General features: G+C 38.7%; 1 protein-coding gene across 2 annotated transcripts in view; it reads right to left on the reverse strand.

The window, feature by feature from the left end:
* Positions 1-5,814, reverse strand: part of CD80 (CD80 molecule) — a 48,308-nt gene extending 42,494 nt beyond the window's left edge. For both annotated transcript variants that reach the window (XM_069069979.1, XM_069069980.1), the window contains exons 1-2: positions 5,706-5,814; positions 3,717-3,820 (exon numbers count right to left, since the gene is read on the reverse strand). In XM_069069979.1, the coding sequence (XP_068926080.1) occupies positions 3,717-3,783 (67 nt within the window). In that variant the 5' untranslated portion in view covers positions 3,784-3,820; positions 5,706-5,814. The remainder of the gene's footprint in view (positions 1-3,716; positions 3,821-5,705) is intronic.
* Positions 5,815-17,563: the final 11,749 nt, after the last annotated feature.

Consider the following 17,563-nt stretch of genomic DNA (forward strand, 5'->3'; position numbering starts at 1 on the left):
ATCTATCTATCTATCTATCTATCTATCTATCTATCTATCTATCTATCTATCTATCTTCTATCTATCAATCTATCCACAGTTTCCCAAAAGTCTTAGTGCTTAGCTCTACTAGCTTCAGACTGCACTAAGAATTTTGGGATACCCTGTATATCTGTAGAACTCTCTATGTGTAGATATAGATATACATGGACTAGATCACCTCTGAGGCTCTTTATAACTCACATTTATAATCTTCTTAGTCCTATAATCCTCTGATCCCTAAGGAAAGTGTGATGGATATAGAAATCCTAAAGGTACAGACAATCTATGTACATGTATGATGCTTAGGGTTTCTATGGAAATAGAGCACATATGCATAGATATATGAATGCATACATACTTGCATGTACATGTACATACATTTGTTGTTTTCAGTCATTTTCATTCCATGTCTGACTCTTTGTGACCCCATTTGGAGTTTTCTAGACAAAGATACTGGAGTGGATTCCTTCTCCAGTTTGTTTTACAGATGAAGAAACTGAGGCAAACAGGGTTAAGTGACATGCCCAGAGTCACACAGTATCTAAGTATCTAAGGCCAGATCTGAACTCAGAAAGATGAATCTTCCTGGCTCTAGGACTAGCACTCTAATCACTTTGCCACCTAACTGCCCACACTTACTATACATTATATGTAACCACACACATACACACACAGTTACACACACACAGGTGCATATATGTGTGTATGATAGAATTCCTTGCTGTTCCACAAACAAAATGTTCTATTTCTGCACTCTACATGTTTTCTCTGGCTGTTTCCAATGCCTGGGATGCTCTCCCTCCTCATTTCTACCTCCTGGATTCTCAAGTTTCCTTTAAGTCCCAACTAAAATCCTATCTTCTACAGGAAAACTTTCCCAACTCTACTTCATTCTAGTGATTTTTCTTCTCTTTATTATTTCTTTCTTATCTTGCATGTAACTGGTTTGTACACATTTGTTTGCTTGTCTTCCCCCTTAGATTGTAAGCTCCTTGGGGGCTAGAATTGTCTTTTGCCTCTTTTTGTATATCTAGCACTAAATACCAGGTACATAGTAGGAGTTTACTAAATGTTTATTATTACCAATGCACATCAGAACCTGCTCAGTACACACACACACACACACACACACACACACACAACACACACACACACCCTCATCATTATCATCATCATGCACTGGCCTTAGAATCAGGAAGATTTGCCTTGAGGCTAGAGTTTCCATATAGGACCGTTACATGTATTTATAATATACATGTTTCTGTATAGGAGAGCTATGTATATTTATAACATACACATGCAACACCGCACTAAAATGGAATGTCTTGTTCATGTAAAAGCAAGGGAAGACCCTCTTAGTGCAAAATTGAACTAAGACTTTTGGGACACCTATATACAAATGTACCTTATAAAAAGGATATATATAAAACTATCCTGAATGGAAACTCCCTCAACTAAGCAGATCAGCAACTCATTTCTAACTTGTAGTACTAGAGAGTGGCCTGGGGGCACTTTGAGCTTAAGTGGTTTGCTCCTGGTCATATGCCCAATACATACATAAACAATTAAACAAAAAATCTATTCCATTCAATAAAGGCAAAAATATCTTGGGCTTAGATCCAGCTAGAATTAAGCATTCTTCCTCATCTTCCACTTCCTACTCCTCAGCTTTGCCTATTCTTCTGTTCAGTGTTTAGTTATCTAAAGTAAGTACTCCTTCCTCTCCACCCCCACCCTGCTTTCATAATCTCCAGCCCAAGGCAGAAGTGATACAGACAGCTGATTCATCAGCTTGCCTGCTATAGGAGTAACAGATCTACCAAATGCTGACCTCCAATGTTAATTTTCCAGATGGACAAGGTTCGTTCAAGTGAAAGCAATGCAAGGACGTACCAATAAATGTTTTAACAACTGGCTGAGGGTTAGGGAAAGGAATGCATCGATGAAATTTTTCAGCTTAATTTGCACATTTTCTCCACCACTTTCTGAAGTCTAGACAATCAACAAAATAATAATCTGAGCCCAGATTCATAGTGTTTGGCTGATTTTTGAGGAGTAAATGCTCATACTGGCTATTTAATAACTGCCCATTGGTGTGGGGAGTTGCTGGTGGTATGCGATAAAGAAGATGGAGAGAGAAGGGGCTTAGAGTCAGGGGAGAGAGGAAAAGACTACAGAACATGAACAAGGAGAGAAAATAAAAAGAGGAGAGAAAGAACAGGAAGAAATGAAGATGGCACCAAAGAGGAGAATCTAAAGTGAAGGGTAAGAAATCTGGGAGTGGCAAGGGAAGAAGCCTATGCAATGAAGACCTTAATTCATCTCAAAAATTTATTGGAAAAGAGTAGTCAGCCCTAGGCTTGGAACCTGAACCCAGAAGATTTGCTTTGTGTGACTGTGGACACACACACACACACACACACACACACAATTTACCCTTTTTAGAACCTCAACTTCCTCCTCTGTAAAACGGAGCTGATAATCATATGAGTGGCACTAATCCCACCAGGCTATTGTGAGGCAATTATATTCAAAAGAAGTACCACAGAGCTCAGTTTCACTCTCTTTCATGGCCCTTGTAGCACCTAGCACATTGCCTGCCACAGATTAGTTGCCTAATGCATGTTTGTTGATTCATGATGAAGCACACAGATGCACAGTAAAGGAAGTTGGAATTCTAGCATATCTGATCCTGTCAAGGAGTCCCTAGCATGAAGACTGCACCAAATATACCAGTCAAGTGAACAGTCAGAAGATCAGAGATTAAAGGGACCTTAGGAGGCATCTAGTATAAATACATACACACATTTTACAGGTGAGGAAACTGAGGCTCAGAGGAGTGAAGGAACTTGCTTAGGGTCACAACCAGTAATTCACAGAGTCAGGATTTAAACCCAGGTCCCATAATTCCAAACCAATGCTCTTTTGCTATTTAATAATTGCCTGTTTGAGTCGGCTCTGGCACACACCTGGAGCTATCCATTGGTGTGGGGAGTTGCTGGTGGTATGTGATAAAGAAGATGGAGAGAGAAGGGGCTGTATCCATAGTGGTATCATTCCACCAAAGACAGATGTCTGATCATTTTATGACCAGAAATTAGATCCCTAGCTTTCTGATCATTTCAGTTTATACAACCAGATATTCTCATTTCCAATTGTTGGAAAGAAACTAATTCCTATAATCTGATTCCTATCCCCTGAGGAAACTTCTTTAAAAAAAATATTGATGCCTTAAAAAAACAAAACAAAACTATCACAGTCATTTCCCAGTGTAATGTCCACCCTCAGCAAAACTGGCTGACAAAGTATACCATAGGCAGCATTCTGTATCCATAAGCCTCTCTACTAAAAAGAGGGAAGTGTGCTTCATTTTCATGTTTTCTGGGACCGAGATAGCTCATTTTGCTGCTTTTTAATGTTGCTGAAGCAGCTTCTTCCCAACCTCATCCAGAAGATTCAACTAAATGGGGCTTCCCCTACAAGTGTAGAGCAAACAAAACTAGTCAAAGAGAATACACCAAACGCACATCACTACACACAGATTAACTTCATGCAACAGAGAAGCCATCATAAAAGACGACTATTCTGCATCCTTCTAACCGATGTGGTTGTGGATAAAGCAGGGAAAACTCCATCACTGTGTCCCTCACCTCACTGAGTATAGTGAATGTGTCAGACCCCTGAAAGTTGATTACCTGAGCTGAAGTAGAAAAACAGAACGAACCAAAGAAACCTGAAGAATGAGATCCTGGGTTGGGCCATCCCCAGTTCCAATCCAGTATGGCTTATCTCCAAATACCTGAAACCCAAGAAGAGAAAATAAAAATAAAATGTCAAAAGCAAAGTCAAGATGAGCAGTGTTTAGGACTCTACCTATATGGGTAAGAAGAAACAGGAAGAAGCCATTAATGATTACCATTCATCAAAGCTCTAGAGGGTTTTCCTGAGGTTTTAAAATAACCTTTCAATGTGTAGTTCTCAATTAAAGCTGGGCCCCTGAAGGACTTAAAAATTTTTTTTTAACATTTACACAATCTTTTAAAAAAAGTCTCTAGAAGGAAAGGTTCATCCATTTTCTGTTTCAAAACCAACCAAAGGATGCTCTTTTAAAAAAAATCAATTTTATTTCAACCATGCTTTGTCAAATTATACACACCACAAAATCTATGTTGTTTAGTAATAAAAGAAATCCATCTTTTTTTACTTTATGAATTTAATTTCTAGTGTTTGTGTGTCTCCAGTGAAAGTACTTCGCTTGTGCCTGGATAGAAAAAAAATAGGTGAAAGTGATTGCAAAAATGGTCACATTCACAATATGTTCTATGGTCAGATTCTTGTTTTTGTAATTTAGAAATAATTTAATTTTTCATGAAAACTACTTCTACTATTTTTTGGTCCAAAACTGCCAAAAATTCAAAGGGAAGGGGATAAGGAAAGGGAGCAAGCATTTATATAGTGCCTATTATGTGGCAGGCACTGTGCTTTATAAATATTATCTTTAAGCAAAATACAAAGGTCAAAGTACTCTCTATAACAAAAAAAGTCCTGCTCTTGGGACAGGGTGAAAAATCAGAGCAGGCAATAAATCAACAGGTATTAAGCCCCAACTGTGTACTAAGCACTGTGCTGGAACTGGGGATATAACTACAAAGAAAAACAAAAAGAGGGATTTGCCTAAATTTGAAAAGAATCTTGTTTCTTAATTTAACAAAGTTTTCTGAAAAATATGCAACTAGACTTAGATTCCCTTTCTACACCTCCATCAGTGAAGATTAGTAGAAATATTAAGTAAGGAAAAAAAATTTGCAGAACTTAACATGTATAATTTGTATCATATTTTACTTGCCTATTCCATGGGTAGGAGAGAGGCTGGAGGGAGGGAGAGAATTGGAAATTCCAAATTTTAAAAATGAATGTGAAAATAAATGAACAGATCATAAATTTGAGGGGGGGGGGAATGAAAATATTAAGTACCTAGTGGAGTAAAATGGACTATATCAGTAGAGAGAACCTATAGACATGCAATAGAAATGACTTCTCATTTTCCTGGGCCAACATAACTGGAGACCATAAGACAATGAGACTTATTCTTGGATAAATATACTTACAGGAATGAATTAGGAGTCACACAAAATCATGCTCATGAATTTTAATTATTATTGCAATCTATATTAGTTTGGACAAGACTTTCTCAGCACCTAAATTCTTTCATCTATAAAATCAGAGGCTTAGACCCGGTGGCTGCTAGAGTTCCTTCAGCCTCTAAATCTATGAACCTGTTATCAAATGATTTCCAAGGGTCCTTCTATCTCCAAATCATATGTTACAAAGACTATTGCCAAAATACATTTTAACCCAGCTCATTCAGCAGGCTTGGAAAGTTTTTAAAACATCTTTGAAGAAGGAAGATTTAACACTTTTTAAAAAATTCTAAAAATTGTACTCCAAGACTGAAGGCAAATCTAAAAGAAGACTTCTACAAAACTCTTGGACAATCATATCTGGAAGAAGTAGAGGACCTCCCAAGGGGACTACTTTGAAGGAGGCAAAACTCATTCAAATCTACAAGTTCCAGTCTGCTGGTTTAACAAAAACCAGAAAACAAACCCATGTCCCATTGAACTATAGTCACCCATGGTACTTTAAAAATCATCCCACATTGACATGAGCAAAATTGTACTTACCGAAGACAAGTTCTTTCCTTTTCTTCTCTAGAAAAAGTTACAAGAAGAGCTGACCCTCTTATTCCACGGGCTTCCAGTCTTGAAATGGAAAATCAGTCTAGTTAACTGTCTTTTTCTCAGAGTGATATCACTAAGACGTCACTTCCCCACCACTTCCCTAAAATGATTTGAGGATCTGATCCTTCTTTGACCCAGAAGTATTCAAGTCAAACCTAGGGTTGACTTGAGATGAAGTCACACATATGGAAGAAACGCCCACAGTGTGATTTCAGGAAGACCCTAAAAGAAAGAAAGAAAAAAAACCTCGACACCAGGGCTGTCCCTAGAGGAGAGTGAACCCAGAAGGAATAACATTGGGACTGGTCACCTCTGTCTTCTTTCTACTTTTTTCTACAAGTGAAATCAGCTTAAATGGACACCAAGAGGGATAGCCTTGAAGGGGAAATGTCAGAATAGAGATAGAGACATTCTGAGGGGTAATTGCGTGAAAGTGGGAAGGGCAGTCCCATCTGCATTTCTGTATAAAGTTTACAAGCTGGTTATGTGTGTGTGATCCTCAAGTCAATACCAATTGGTAGAAACAGTCTCCTGAAACTACGAGATAGAACTGTGTGTGTCAGCAGAATCAAATCACCAGCATCACCTTAACCACAACCTCCCCTCTTCCTCTGATGGAGGTAGCACAGGACCTAGAACCCAAGATTTTTAGGATAGTAGTGCCCTCTGGACTACTAACTAAAGACGTGCAACCATCTAAAAGGGGCGCTCACTGTGGAGAAGAGGTCTACCTTCTTTATTACCACCAACATCAACTGCTGACCAGCTGTCAACCCAATGCCATGTAAGCCCAAGAGACCTGGGAATGGCACTTTCCTCCTTCCTTTGCCCCAGCCCTGACAGCAATTCCCATGGACATGCAACCTGGAACCTCTTCTATTGCTGGGGTAGCCCCTACCTCCTCAGTAGCCATAGCTACCAAAGTCCTGGAAAAAAGCAGTTCTTACCACCAAAGACCTTGGTACTGTCAAATGGCACAACACTGGAAACAGATATGATTTTATCAGTAGAAAGGGCATTAAACAAAATATATTATCATCTATATTGCTGCTCTACCCTAAGGACAAACGTACATTTTCATCTGACTTACAGCTGAAACTTGTCATATGTGTTCTCTCCTTCACTAGAATGGAAGCTTTCTGAGAGCAGAAACTATTACATTTTTCTATTTGTAGCCTTGGTGCTTAGCACAATGATTCGTATTTACTAAGCTCTTAATTAAGTATATGCTTTTAATAAATAAAAGCTTAAATAAATGTTTATTTCTCTTCCTGCCACTCTTCTTCCCTCCCTCCTTTCCTTTCCTTCCTTCCCTCCTTCCCTCCTTCCTTCCTTCCTTCCTTCCTTCCTTCCTTCCTTCCTTCCTTCCTTCCTTCCATCCTTCCTTCCTTCCTTCCTTCCTTCCTTCCTTCCTTCCTTCCTTCCTTCCTTCCTTCCTTCCTTCCTTCCTTCCTTCCTTCCTTCCTTCCTTCCTTCCTTCCTTCCTTCCTTCCTTCCTTCCTTCCTTCCTTCCTTCCTTCCTTCCTTCCATCATTCCTTGGGTGATAGCTTTCAGACCCTTCACTACCTTCCTCTATATAGACTATTTCATCATATTTTCAGTCAGTGTCCCTCTTAAACTATAATGTCCAGGACTTGATGAAATACTCCCAACATTATCTCATTAGCATAATACATTATGACTGTGAAGTACAGTAGAATGAATGTGTACTAGGTTTGGAGTCAGAGAACCTGAGGTCAAACTGAGGCTCTGAAATTTACTATGTGAGTTTGGACAAATCACTTATTTATCTGAACCTCAGTTTCCTTTTCTGCAAAATAGGGGTGGGGTGGGGGGCTAAGTGATTTAGATTCCATGACTATTCCTTCTTGATTTTTTTTTTGGAAGGGGGAAGGCAGAGCAGTTGGGGTTAAGTGACTTGCCCAAGGTCACATGGCTAGTAAGTGTTAAGTGTCTGAGACTAGATTTGAACTCAGGTCCTCCTGACTCCAGGGCCGGTGCTCTATTCACTGTGCCACCTAGCCACCTTAATGACTATTCCTTCTTATGGCTTAAACAGTACATACATATTAATACAACCTAAAATTATACTAGATTTTTTTTTAGTTCCAACTCGTTAAATATTGGAATATTGAAATCAAAGCTGGAAAGAGAAGCCCTCTGTGTGTGTATCTTTCTCTCTGTCTTTATTTCTCTTTAATATATCATATCTCTTTAATTTAATTTAATATCATTCTCTTTAATATATCATATCATATCATATATCATATCTCTTTAATATATATAGTAGCACTTCCACTCTAACAAAGAACTAGGAAAAATATGGGTTCCTACACACTGAGGAATGATAAAACAAATTGTGGTTTATGAATGTCATGAAATGTTGTGCAGTAAGAAATGCTGAATATGAGGAATTCAGAGTAACATGGGAAGACTATGAATTTAATGCAGAGTAAAAATAAGCAGTACTAGGAGACCAATAGATGCAATGACTAGAAATGGTAAACAAGGAGAACCTTTAAAGAAGGGTGATCTTGGAGAAACTGTAATGACCTGCTTCCATCAGGCAGAATGATAGAATATGCTTCCTTCTTCTTGGAAGAGATGTGTACCCAAGCTCAAAGCACTCCACCGCACCTGTTTCAGCTGCCTTCATGGCCCTTGGAATGAATTGTTCTTATCTGCCAGGGGAAATCTTCACGCTTGGGGTAGACTTCCCCCTCCAAAACTCAATGATTGGTTTGTGGCCCTTCAGTCTGGTTTAGCCCATCTGCCTAGCTTACCTGGGTGTGGCAGCTGTGCACTCTGCAGCTTCTTGGAGCCACAGGTGAGAGTTTTGGGTCAACTGGACACCAAAGAGAAGTCCTAAAAAGGCCCAGCAAGCCCTCACACCAGAGGAGGTAACCCTCCTTCATCACCCATACTCCCAGGACAAAGTAAGTGCCTAATGAATGCTTATTGCTTTGATTTGACTTGAAAGTGCATTGCATCTAGCTTTAGGATCCTGGAATTTAAATCCAGGTGCTGCTTGTACAAATTAGCTTCTGATTCCTTTGTTATAAAAACGAGGATAATAATACATTGCCAATTTGAGAAGCAGATGAGATAATCTTTGTAAAGTACTTTATAAATGGCCATTGTTACTATTATTGTTGATTTGGTCAGGACCTATGATTTAACCAGTATGTGGGAAGTCCTATTGTGGAAACTCCCTCCACTGCTGCTGATTAGCAACTATTTGTGACTTAGAGTCCTAGAGAGTTACCTGGGGACACTTTGAGGTTAAGTGACAGGCCCAGGGTCTCTTAGCTAATATGTGTCAAAGACAAGACTTGAACTGAGATTTTCCTGTCTCTAAGGTTAATCTTCTATCTACTATTTCACATAGTCTTTCATTATTATTATTATTGTTGTTATTATTGTTATATATATGCCTAAATAAACTAATATTCGATCCACATTTCTCTATTCTGCCTTACCTATCTATCCAAATAATTTTAAATGTTGTAAATGTTTAAAGCTTGAATGTTATAAATAAATTTCTAAATTTCTGATCCCCTGATGCTTTCATTTATTCCTATGTATGTCCTTCTTGCCTCCTCCCTTTAAGAAAGTAAGCTCTCTGAGAGCAGGCATTGCTCCATTCACTGCATTTGTATCCTCATAGTCAGCTATGAAGAATTCAGAGGATCTGGCACAGGGGAGGTGCTTAATAATTATTGATTGATTGATTGATCCTAGGAACTATGTATACTATATGGCAATAATCAACTCTTTGATTACAGAGCTATACATTGGTATATATGAGTTTTAATAAGGCAAAATTGTGCTTTTTTACAGATTGGACCAGGACTATGATTATTCTATAATACAAATATTTATAGAAAAAAAATTTATCCTGTTGGCACAATCTTTGAGAAGACAGGGTGACCAGGGTGCCACATGGAGTAGGGCTTTTGCAGCTGGTCATAGCCATCATCAATAGCAAACTATTTATTGAACATTTACCATATTCAGGGCACTAATCTAGGCCCTGAGGATGCAAACAATATACTGTGTACACTATCCCTGTCTTTGAGGGATTTACAGTCTAGACAAAACCCATGGATAAGCATATATTTATTTGTACACATGTTATATGCATATAGAGAGTATACACATACATGTCATAGACATATGAGTGTATGTATAGACCTCCACATGTGTATAGACCTACACACATATATCATTTGAGTATATACATGTATATAACACTGACACCTATATAGATTTTTGTTGTTGTTCAGTTGTTTTAGTTGTGTCTAACTCTTTGTGAACCCATTTGGGGTTTTCTTGGCAGAGATACTGGAGTGGTTTGTCATTTCCTTCTCCAGCTTATTTTACAGATGGGGAAACTGAGGCAAACAGGCTTAAATGACTTGCCCAGGGTCACACAGCTAGTAAGTGTCTGAGGATGGATTTGAATTCATGAAGATGAGTCTTCCTGACTCCAGGCCCAGAACTGCCTTCTGTGTATCTGTATATCTCTACCTATCTATGTATCTAATATTATGGAAGGACTTACTTCACAAAAATAGGGCCGGAGAGGTTGGTTGGGGTCATATCATGGAAGACCTTGAATACTAGAGAGATTTTACTTGGTGGGAAATGGGGAACCTTAAAGTTTTTAAGAGGGGGTTGACAAATACAGAATGGTGCTTCAGCAAGATAAATCTGGCTGTCCCACAAAGTCAGAAAAAAGTGTATGACCTTTAATCCAGTGATACCAATGCTTGGCATATACCCAAAAAAGATGAAAGAAAGAGGGAAAGGCTCAAGCTATACAAAAATATTCATAGCATCACCTTTTGTTGTAACAAAGAACTAAGGTGCTCAACAACTGGAGAGTATTGTCAAACAAATTATGATGTGTAAGTATAGTAGAATATTATTGTGTCATAAGAAATGACAAAAAGGATTCAGAGATATCTGAGATTATTCATGCAAACTGATACAGTGTGAAATGAGAATCAAGAGGACAGTTTATACAATGACTATACCATTGTACAGAGAAGCAGCTTTGAAAGATTTGAAAACTCTGCCTGACCGGTGCAATGATGATCCACCACTCCAGAGAACTGATAATAAAACATGTACTTCCCTTCCTGATGGAGAAGTGATATAACAGCAGGCAGAGACATGGGCCTGGAGGCTCAGGAAAGAGGACAGAACCAAAGAGTGATTTGGGAGGTGTATTTGTAGAGTGATAGTTGATGTTATAGGAACTAATTTCTGTGCTCTGACCTTTGAAGAAAGAAAGAGCTAATTTTCTTTCACTTAACTGAAAAATGTGTTTAATTCCCCTCATCTCTACCAGATTTGTCTATTGGGAGTTCCTGGGAGTTCCCATCTCTGAACAAACTGAATTTCTAGGAAAAACTCTACAGCTGTTTGGCCAGGCCAAAACCAGGCTGGAGCAACCTTGATCCCCACATGGTGATTGACTCTCTGCTTGCCATAGTAACAAAACCAATATCATGTTGACAAAAAATGTAGATTTAATTTTTTCCCCCTCTTTCATTCCATCAGCAGCTAGAAAAAGCACATTCAGTGTAGCATGCATGAATGTGTGCCATAGGACTACAAAGCACCCCTGTAGTTTTCCTAACTTTTCCAGGACAATATAGCCCAGCAATCAATCAATCAATAAACATTTATTAAGTGCTTACTGGGGCAACCACGTGGTGCAGTGGGTAGAGCACCTCACTTGGAGTCAGGAAGACTCATTTTCCTGAGTTCAAATCTGACCTCAGACACTAACTGTGTGACCCTGGGCAAGTCATTTAATCCTGCTTGCCTCAGTTTCCTCATCTGTAAAATGAGCTGGAGAAGGACATGGCAAACCACTTCAGTATTTTTGCCAAGAAAACCCTAAATGGGTGCATGAAGAGTCAGACATGACTGAAAAACAATTGAACGAGAAAGCAGACTCTATTATGGGCCAGGCACTGTGCTAAGCACTCACCATTCAACAAATTTTCTTACTTTTGCTAGAGGGACAGGATGTATGGTTAGATTGAGGGAATCCTAATCTTTCTCGGGATCCATATAACTGACAAGAAGCTTTCTCCTTTCCTTCTGGAAACACAGAACCATCAGCTGAGGATATTTGCATAAAATCATTCTTCTCTGTCATGGGAGTTCCAAGACCTGGATCCCCACAATATAATAACTTGAGATGAAACAATGGTAAACTTGAGAAGTGTTACTTATTCCCCTTAAACCACTAGTAAGTATTTTCTGATTCTCTGAAATAAAAATTACAGGAGCTTCAACTGAATAGAGAAGTAAACATTTTGAGCAAAACTTGGTCCACTACTCAAGCTGTCTTCTTAGTAAGCACACCCACACATACTGTGCTCAACCCTCTCCCAGTGCCTTCTTTATGCTGCTTCTCTGATCTATAACGCTCTTTATTCTCCTCTCAGATGATTCATTCATAAGACAAACACAGATAGCTAGAATTCACAATATCAGAAATGTTGTTTTGCTTGACGTACATATTTACAAGGTTTTTGCTTTACTTTTTTTGCTCTGGTGTTCAGTAATTAGAATCATGTACTGTTTGCAAGTTGGTCAAGAGGTGCTTTTATAGAAAGAAGACACAGTGTACTTAAGCTAAATATTGGCATGAAACAAAAAGTCTTCTTGCACCATTTTTGTTTTATATCTTACTCCAAGATGGATCTACTTAGTATATTAATCAGTTCTGGAGCCCAAGCTATTCCACTGAGTACTAGAAAGACAGACAGACAGAGAGACAAGGCACCAAAGACCATGAGATGGCTTTGATAGTAAGGCAAGGTTTAGGTCCAGGCAAGAGGTTTTTAAATGCCTTCTGTAATTATAAGAAGCAATACCAGGTATGGGAAACTCAAAAGCAATAATTAAGAGCAAGTAAGTGAATGCATCTAGTTAGAAAAGAAGAGTAAGAAAGCGACAGGGGAACACAAATTCTGATATCCTCTTTTATTTTGCTTGTGTACTGATTGGCTGATGTTTTACTTACTTTCCCCATAGTCATAGAACCTTCCCTTAACCAGTCACAAAGTATCTTATGACTGACAGTGCATGCAACATTCTACATCTATGGTCTACCTCTTTTCCATGGGGAAAATGACAAGTGTATTTCATTCTCATCACTCTCAATCAAGATCGGTCATTGCATTTAATCTGACTTCTGATATCTTTTAGCATAATTTTCATTTACATCTTTGTGCATAAATATATGCGGAGATGTGTATATGTGTTCCAGGTTCTGCTTTCTTCACTATGCATCAGTTCACATCTTCCCATGTTTCTTTGAATTCCTCATATTCATTGTTCCTTATAGTATAATAATATTCTATTATATTAATGTGCCACAATTGTTTTAGCCATTCTCTAGTCAACACCCACTTCCTTCCCCTACTACAAAATGGGCTGCTTCGAATATTTGGTATATATTAGACCTTTACTTTTAAGTGATGCTGTGTTGCCTTCAAAGTTTCTGGTGTGAATGGATATCTATACTTCAGGTCAGATTAAGTCATATTTATCTTCAGTGTCTTAATTTCTTTATTTTTTTTTTGGAGGGGCAATTGGGGTTAAGTGACTTGCCCAAGGTCACACAGCTAGTAAGTGTTAAGTGTCTGAGGACGAATTTGAATTCAGGTCCTCCTGACTCCAGGGCCAGAGCTCTATTCACTGCTCCACCTAGCCACCCCCATTCCCCCCCCTTAATTTCAAAACTTCCTAATTGATTTCTTTTATGGTCAACACCATCTTTCTAGTCACCCTGGTTCCCAATGATATTATCAGTCATGATTCTTCCTCTCCCTCTCATTCTTGACCCCTTACTCCACATATTTAGTTTCCAAGTCTTAACAATTCCCTGGCCTCTTTCCTTGCCACCATTCCCAGCTGATTTCTCACTATTCACATGACTACTAGATCAGTTTATGCTCTCACTGTCTTACAATAACACCCTATTTGATCTCACTGCTTTTCCCCTGTCTCTTCCCTGCCCAATCCATTTTTTCCAAAAAGCTAACAAATTAATATTCCCAAGACAGGTCTCACCATATCTCTATCCTTCTCAAAAAACCTCCCTAATTCTGCTAGGACAAAATACAAACTCCTCAGGTTGGCATTTAAGCTCTCTCTACAATCTAGCCACAGACTATCTCTTCGGGCTTTTTTTTTCTGGTGCTATTCTCCTTCCAACCCATTACATTCCAGTTTAGCCTCACACATTTTTGTGCTTCAGTCATTTCAGTCATGTCTGATTGCTGATGACCCCATCTGGAATTTTCTTGGCAGAGATACTGGAATGGGTGGCCATTCCTTCTCTAGCTCAGGGTCACACAGCTAGTAAGTGTCTGAGGCTGGGTTTGAACTTAGGAAGATGAGCCTTCCTTACTCTATGCCCAGCACTCTCTCCACTGTGCCCCCTAGCTGCTCCAGCTGTTTAAAATGACTATTACTAATTATAGTTGTCATTTGTATAGCTTGGTGCGTAACAGAAAGAGAGCTAGATGTATAGTCAAATGACCTAGATTCAAACTTAGGCGGTACTGCTTACTTGCTACGTAATTCTCACCAAGTCAATTCTCTTTATCATCATCTGCAAAATCATGAGATTAATAAGGGATCTCTCATGTCCCTTCCAGCTCTATGATGCTATGATAATTTCACACACATACACTTATAATCTCATTTAACTTGAACCTTACAACAATCCTGTAATGTTGATATTATCCATCCCCATTTTGTACACAAATAAACTGAGTCCTTGACAAGTTAAATGAATTGTATAAGATCATACAATTGGTAAATGATAGAACAAGGATTTGGACATAGGCTTTTTGACCCTAGAACAGTGGACAGCTCACTGGACCTGAGTCAGGAAGATTTGAATCCAAATCCAGCCCCAGACACTTACTAATTACATGTAACCTTGGACAAGTCTCTATACCTCCATCTGCCTCAGTTTCCTTAATTGTATAATAAGAATCATAATAAGGGTTGTTGTGAGAATAAAATGAGATAATATCTGTAAAGTACCTAGCCCAGTGTAGGTTGGCCCAGAGTAGGTGCTTAATAATCACAATAATAATCTCTTCTCTTTTCATTCCCCCACTCCTTTCCACTATACCATTCTCCCTCCTTGAAAGTCATGGGTAAATTTTTTTTTTTTAGTAACCACCATTTCTCATACTGTCTTTGAGAAGAAATAATAATTTGGCTGTAAACTGTAGGATTACCCTTGTATGGTTGCCAAAACATTTGTGAAAAGATCATGGAGAATTTCAAAGGTAAATGTGTCCTATGCCATGTGCTATTTGTACCATATTTCCATGACTTGACCATTGCCTATACAAAATAATACTCTTGATAGATCAAGAAAAGATTTTAAATAGTCACACACATTTGCAGAAAATTTTATTTCCTTAAATTTTTTTTGTTTTTGTTTTTTTGCTTTTTGGAGGGCAATTGGGGTTGACTTGCCCAAGGTCACATGGCTAGTTTATTTGTTAAGTGTTTGAGGCTGGATTTGAACTCAGGTCCTCCTGACTCCAGGGCGGGTGCTCTACTCACTGCACCACCTAGCCACCCCCCCCCAAATTTTTTTTAATAGACTTTATTATTGTCATTCAGTTGTTCTTCAGTCATGTCCAACTCATGATCCCATTGAAGGTTTTCTTGGCAAAGATCCTACAGTGGAAGATGAGGAAACTGAGGCAAACAGGATTAAGTGACTTGCCAAGGGTTACACAGCTAAAAAGTGTCTGAGGCCAGATTAGAACTCAGGAAGATGAATCTTCCTGATTCCAGGTCTGACACTCTATCCACTGTGCTACCTAGCTGCCCTTTTAAGACAGGGTCTCCTAATTTCGCCAAGACTGGAAGTACAGGGGTTCCTCATCTCAGGATTTCATTATGTTTGACTAGTAGCTTTGACTTGCTCTGTTTTCTGACTTGGACCCATTTTGCCCCTCCTTGCTCATATTGGTGCACAACTTAATATAGATAGCTAATCAATGTTGCCCTACTAAGCGCAAAACTCCTGAACTCAAGAAATATACACAGCCTCAGACTCTCCAGGAGCAGGTGCCATATGGCCTGACTGTAGAACACTTTGTAGAACAGTTCCTTCACGATTAAACTATGAGGCAAGTAGGGTGAGCATTGTCATCTCCACTGCACAGATGAGAATATGGAGGCTGAGAGAGTTTCAATAATTTCTCCAACGACAAATAGCAGACTTGGGCCTCAAAACCTGAGGTCATCTGACTCCACTTAGTTCAATTCACATTCCATATCCCCTTGTCAATTTAAAAATACAGCATCATGACAGTATTTACCAAATTAATTTGGCTATTTGGTATTTTAGAGTTTTCAGGGGTGGGGAATCTGTTAGGTCCTTGGGTGTGGCTTTTTGACTGAGTCCAAGTTTTATAGAACAAATTCTTTTATTAATGGGATTTATTCTGTGAAGTTTGGATTCAGTCAAAAAGCCATACTTGAGGACCTGGAGGGTCACATGTGGCCTTGAGGCCGAAGGTTCCCCACCCCAATTAGCTGAATTCACAAATTCTAGGTCAGAAGGAATGGAAAACAAGCAAGATAAAAGAGAGTCAAGGAATTTTGGAGTAAACCAAACCATTTTCATATTTTGAAATTTTTTAATGGGGTAACCTGGATATAATTACTTATAAATTAATATTTTAATTTATTACATATAATTTAATATTTTAAAAGGAGAAATATTGATAATTTTAATTTTCTCATTGAACTGCTATTCTCAATAAATGACATTTGAGGGTTTGATAGAATAGAGGTTGGGAAATATTGCAGTTAGGGAATAGAATCAATCATGATGCTAGCCCAGTGTCCCTGAGCTGTTACCATCTCAAAAAGGAGGAGGTTAGAAAAGTCATTTCTGGTTTCTAAAGTTAGCAATGTTTTTTGCTATTAGCTAGGCTATTAGATATTCCATTAAATAATGAAAAAATTCCCTAAAGGCAAATGGAAAGGTGAGGAACATACACACTCAATTACTGGAATCAGAAGTCAGTCCATCAATAAACATTAATTAAGTTCCTATTTTGTGCCAGTCACTGCTCTGGGAGTGTGAAGTTTGCTTTAAGAAAGGCAAAAGACAGTTCTGGAATGAGGAAGGACAACACATACAAAGGACATACAAAGATATACAAATGACAATACATACAACACATACAAAGAAGTTGGAAAAAATCAAAGAGAAATTATACGAAAGGGGTGCAATTGGGTGGAAAATGGAGATGGATGTCCTGGGTTCCCCCCTTCAATGGAGGATCTGAGAGGAACTCTTGCATATACAAATAAAATTGGATGGATACAGGTATCCTATGTCTATAGATTCGTAGACTTAGCACTTAAAGGGATCTTGGAAGCCATGAAAACCAGCTTCCTCATTATACAGAGGAAGAAACTGTTCTGCTGGGAGTGTAAGCCTCAGTACTTATCAGCATACTGCTTGATGTATATAGTAAGCACTTAATAAATCCTTTTTAAATCGATAATCCAATTGAGCTGTCGGGGGGATTTGTAAGTAAACAGATCTGCAGGGATTTGGTAGATGTGGCAATGGGAAATTCACAAGTGAGTAATTTCACAGCTAGGGGTAATAATACCAGCTATGAAAAAGAGTGAGCAGCTAAGTAACGCCATGGATAGAGCACTGGGTCTAGAATCAGGAAAGCCTGGGTTCAAATCAGGCCTCAGACACATGCTAGTT

This window comes from Petaurus breviceps, unplaced genomic scaffold, assembly GCF_028583685.1.
Source record: "Petaurus breviceps papuanus isolate PSGF00001 unplaced genomic scaffold, PetGlider_PUasm1.0 90792, whole genome shotgun sequence".
NCBI lineage: Eukaryota > Metazoa > Chordata > Mammalia > Diprotodontia > Petauridae > Petaurus > Petaurus breviceps.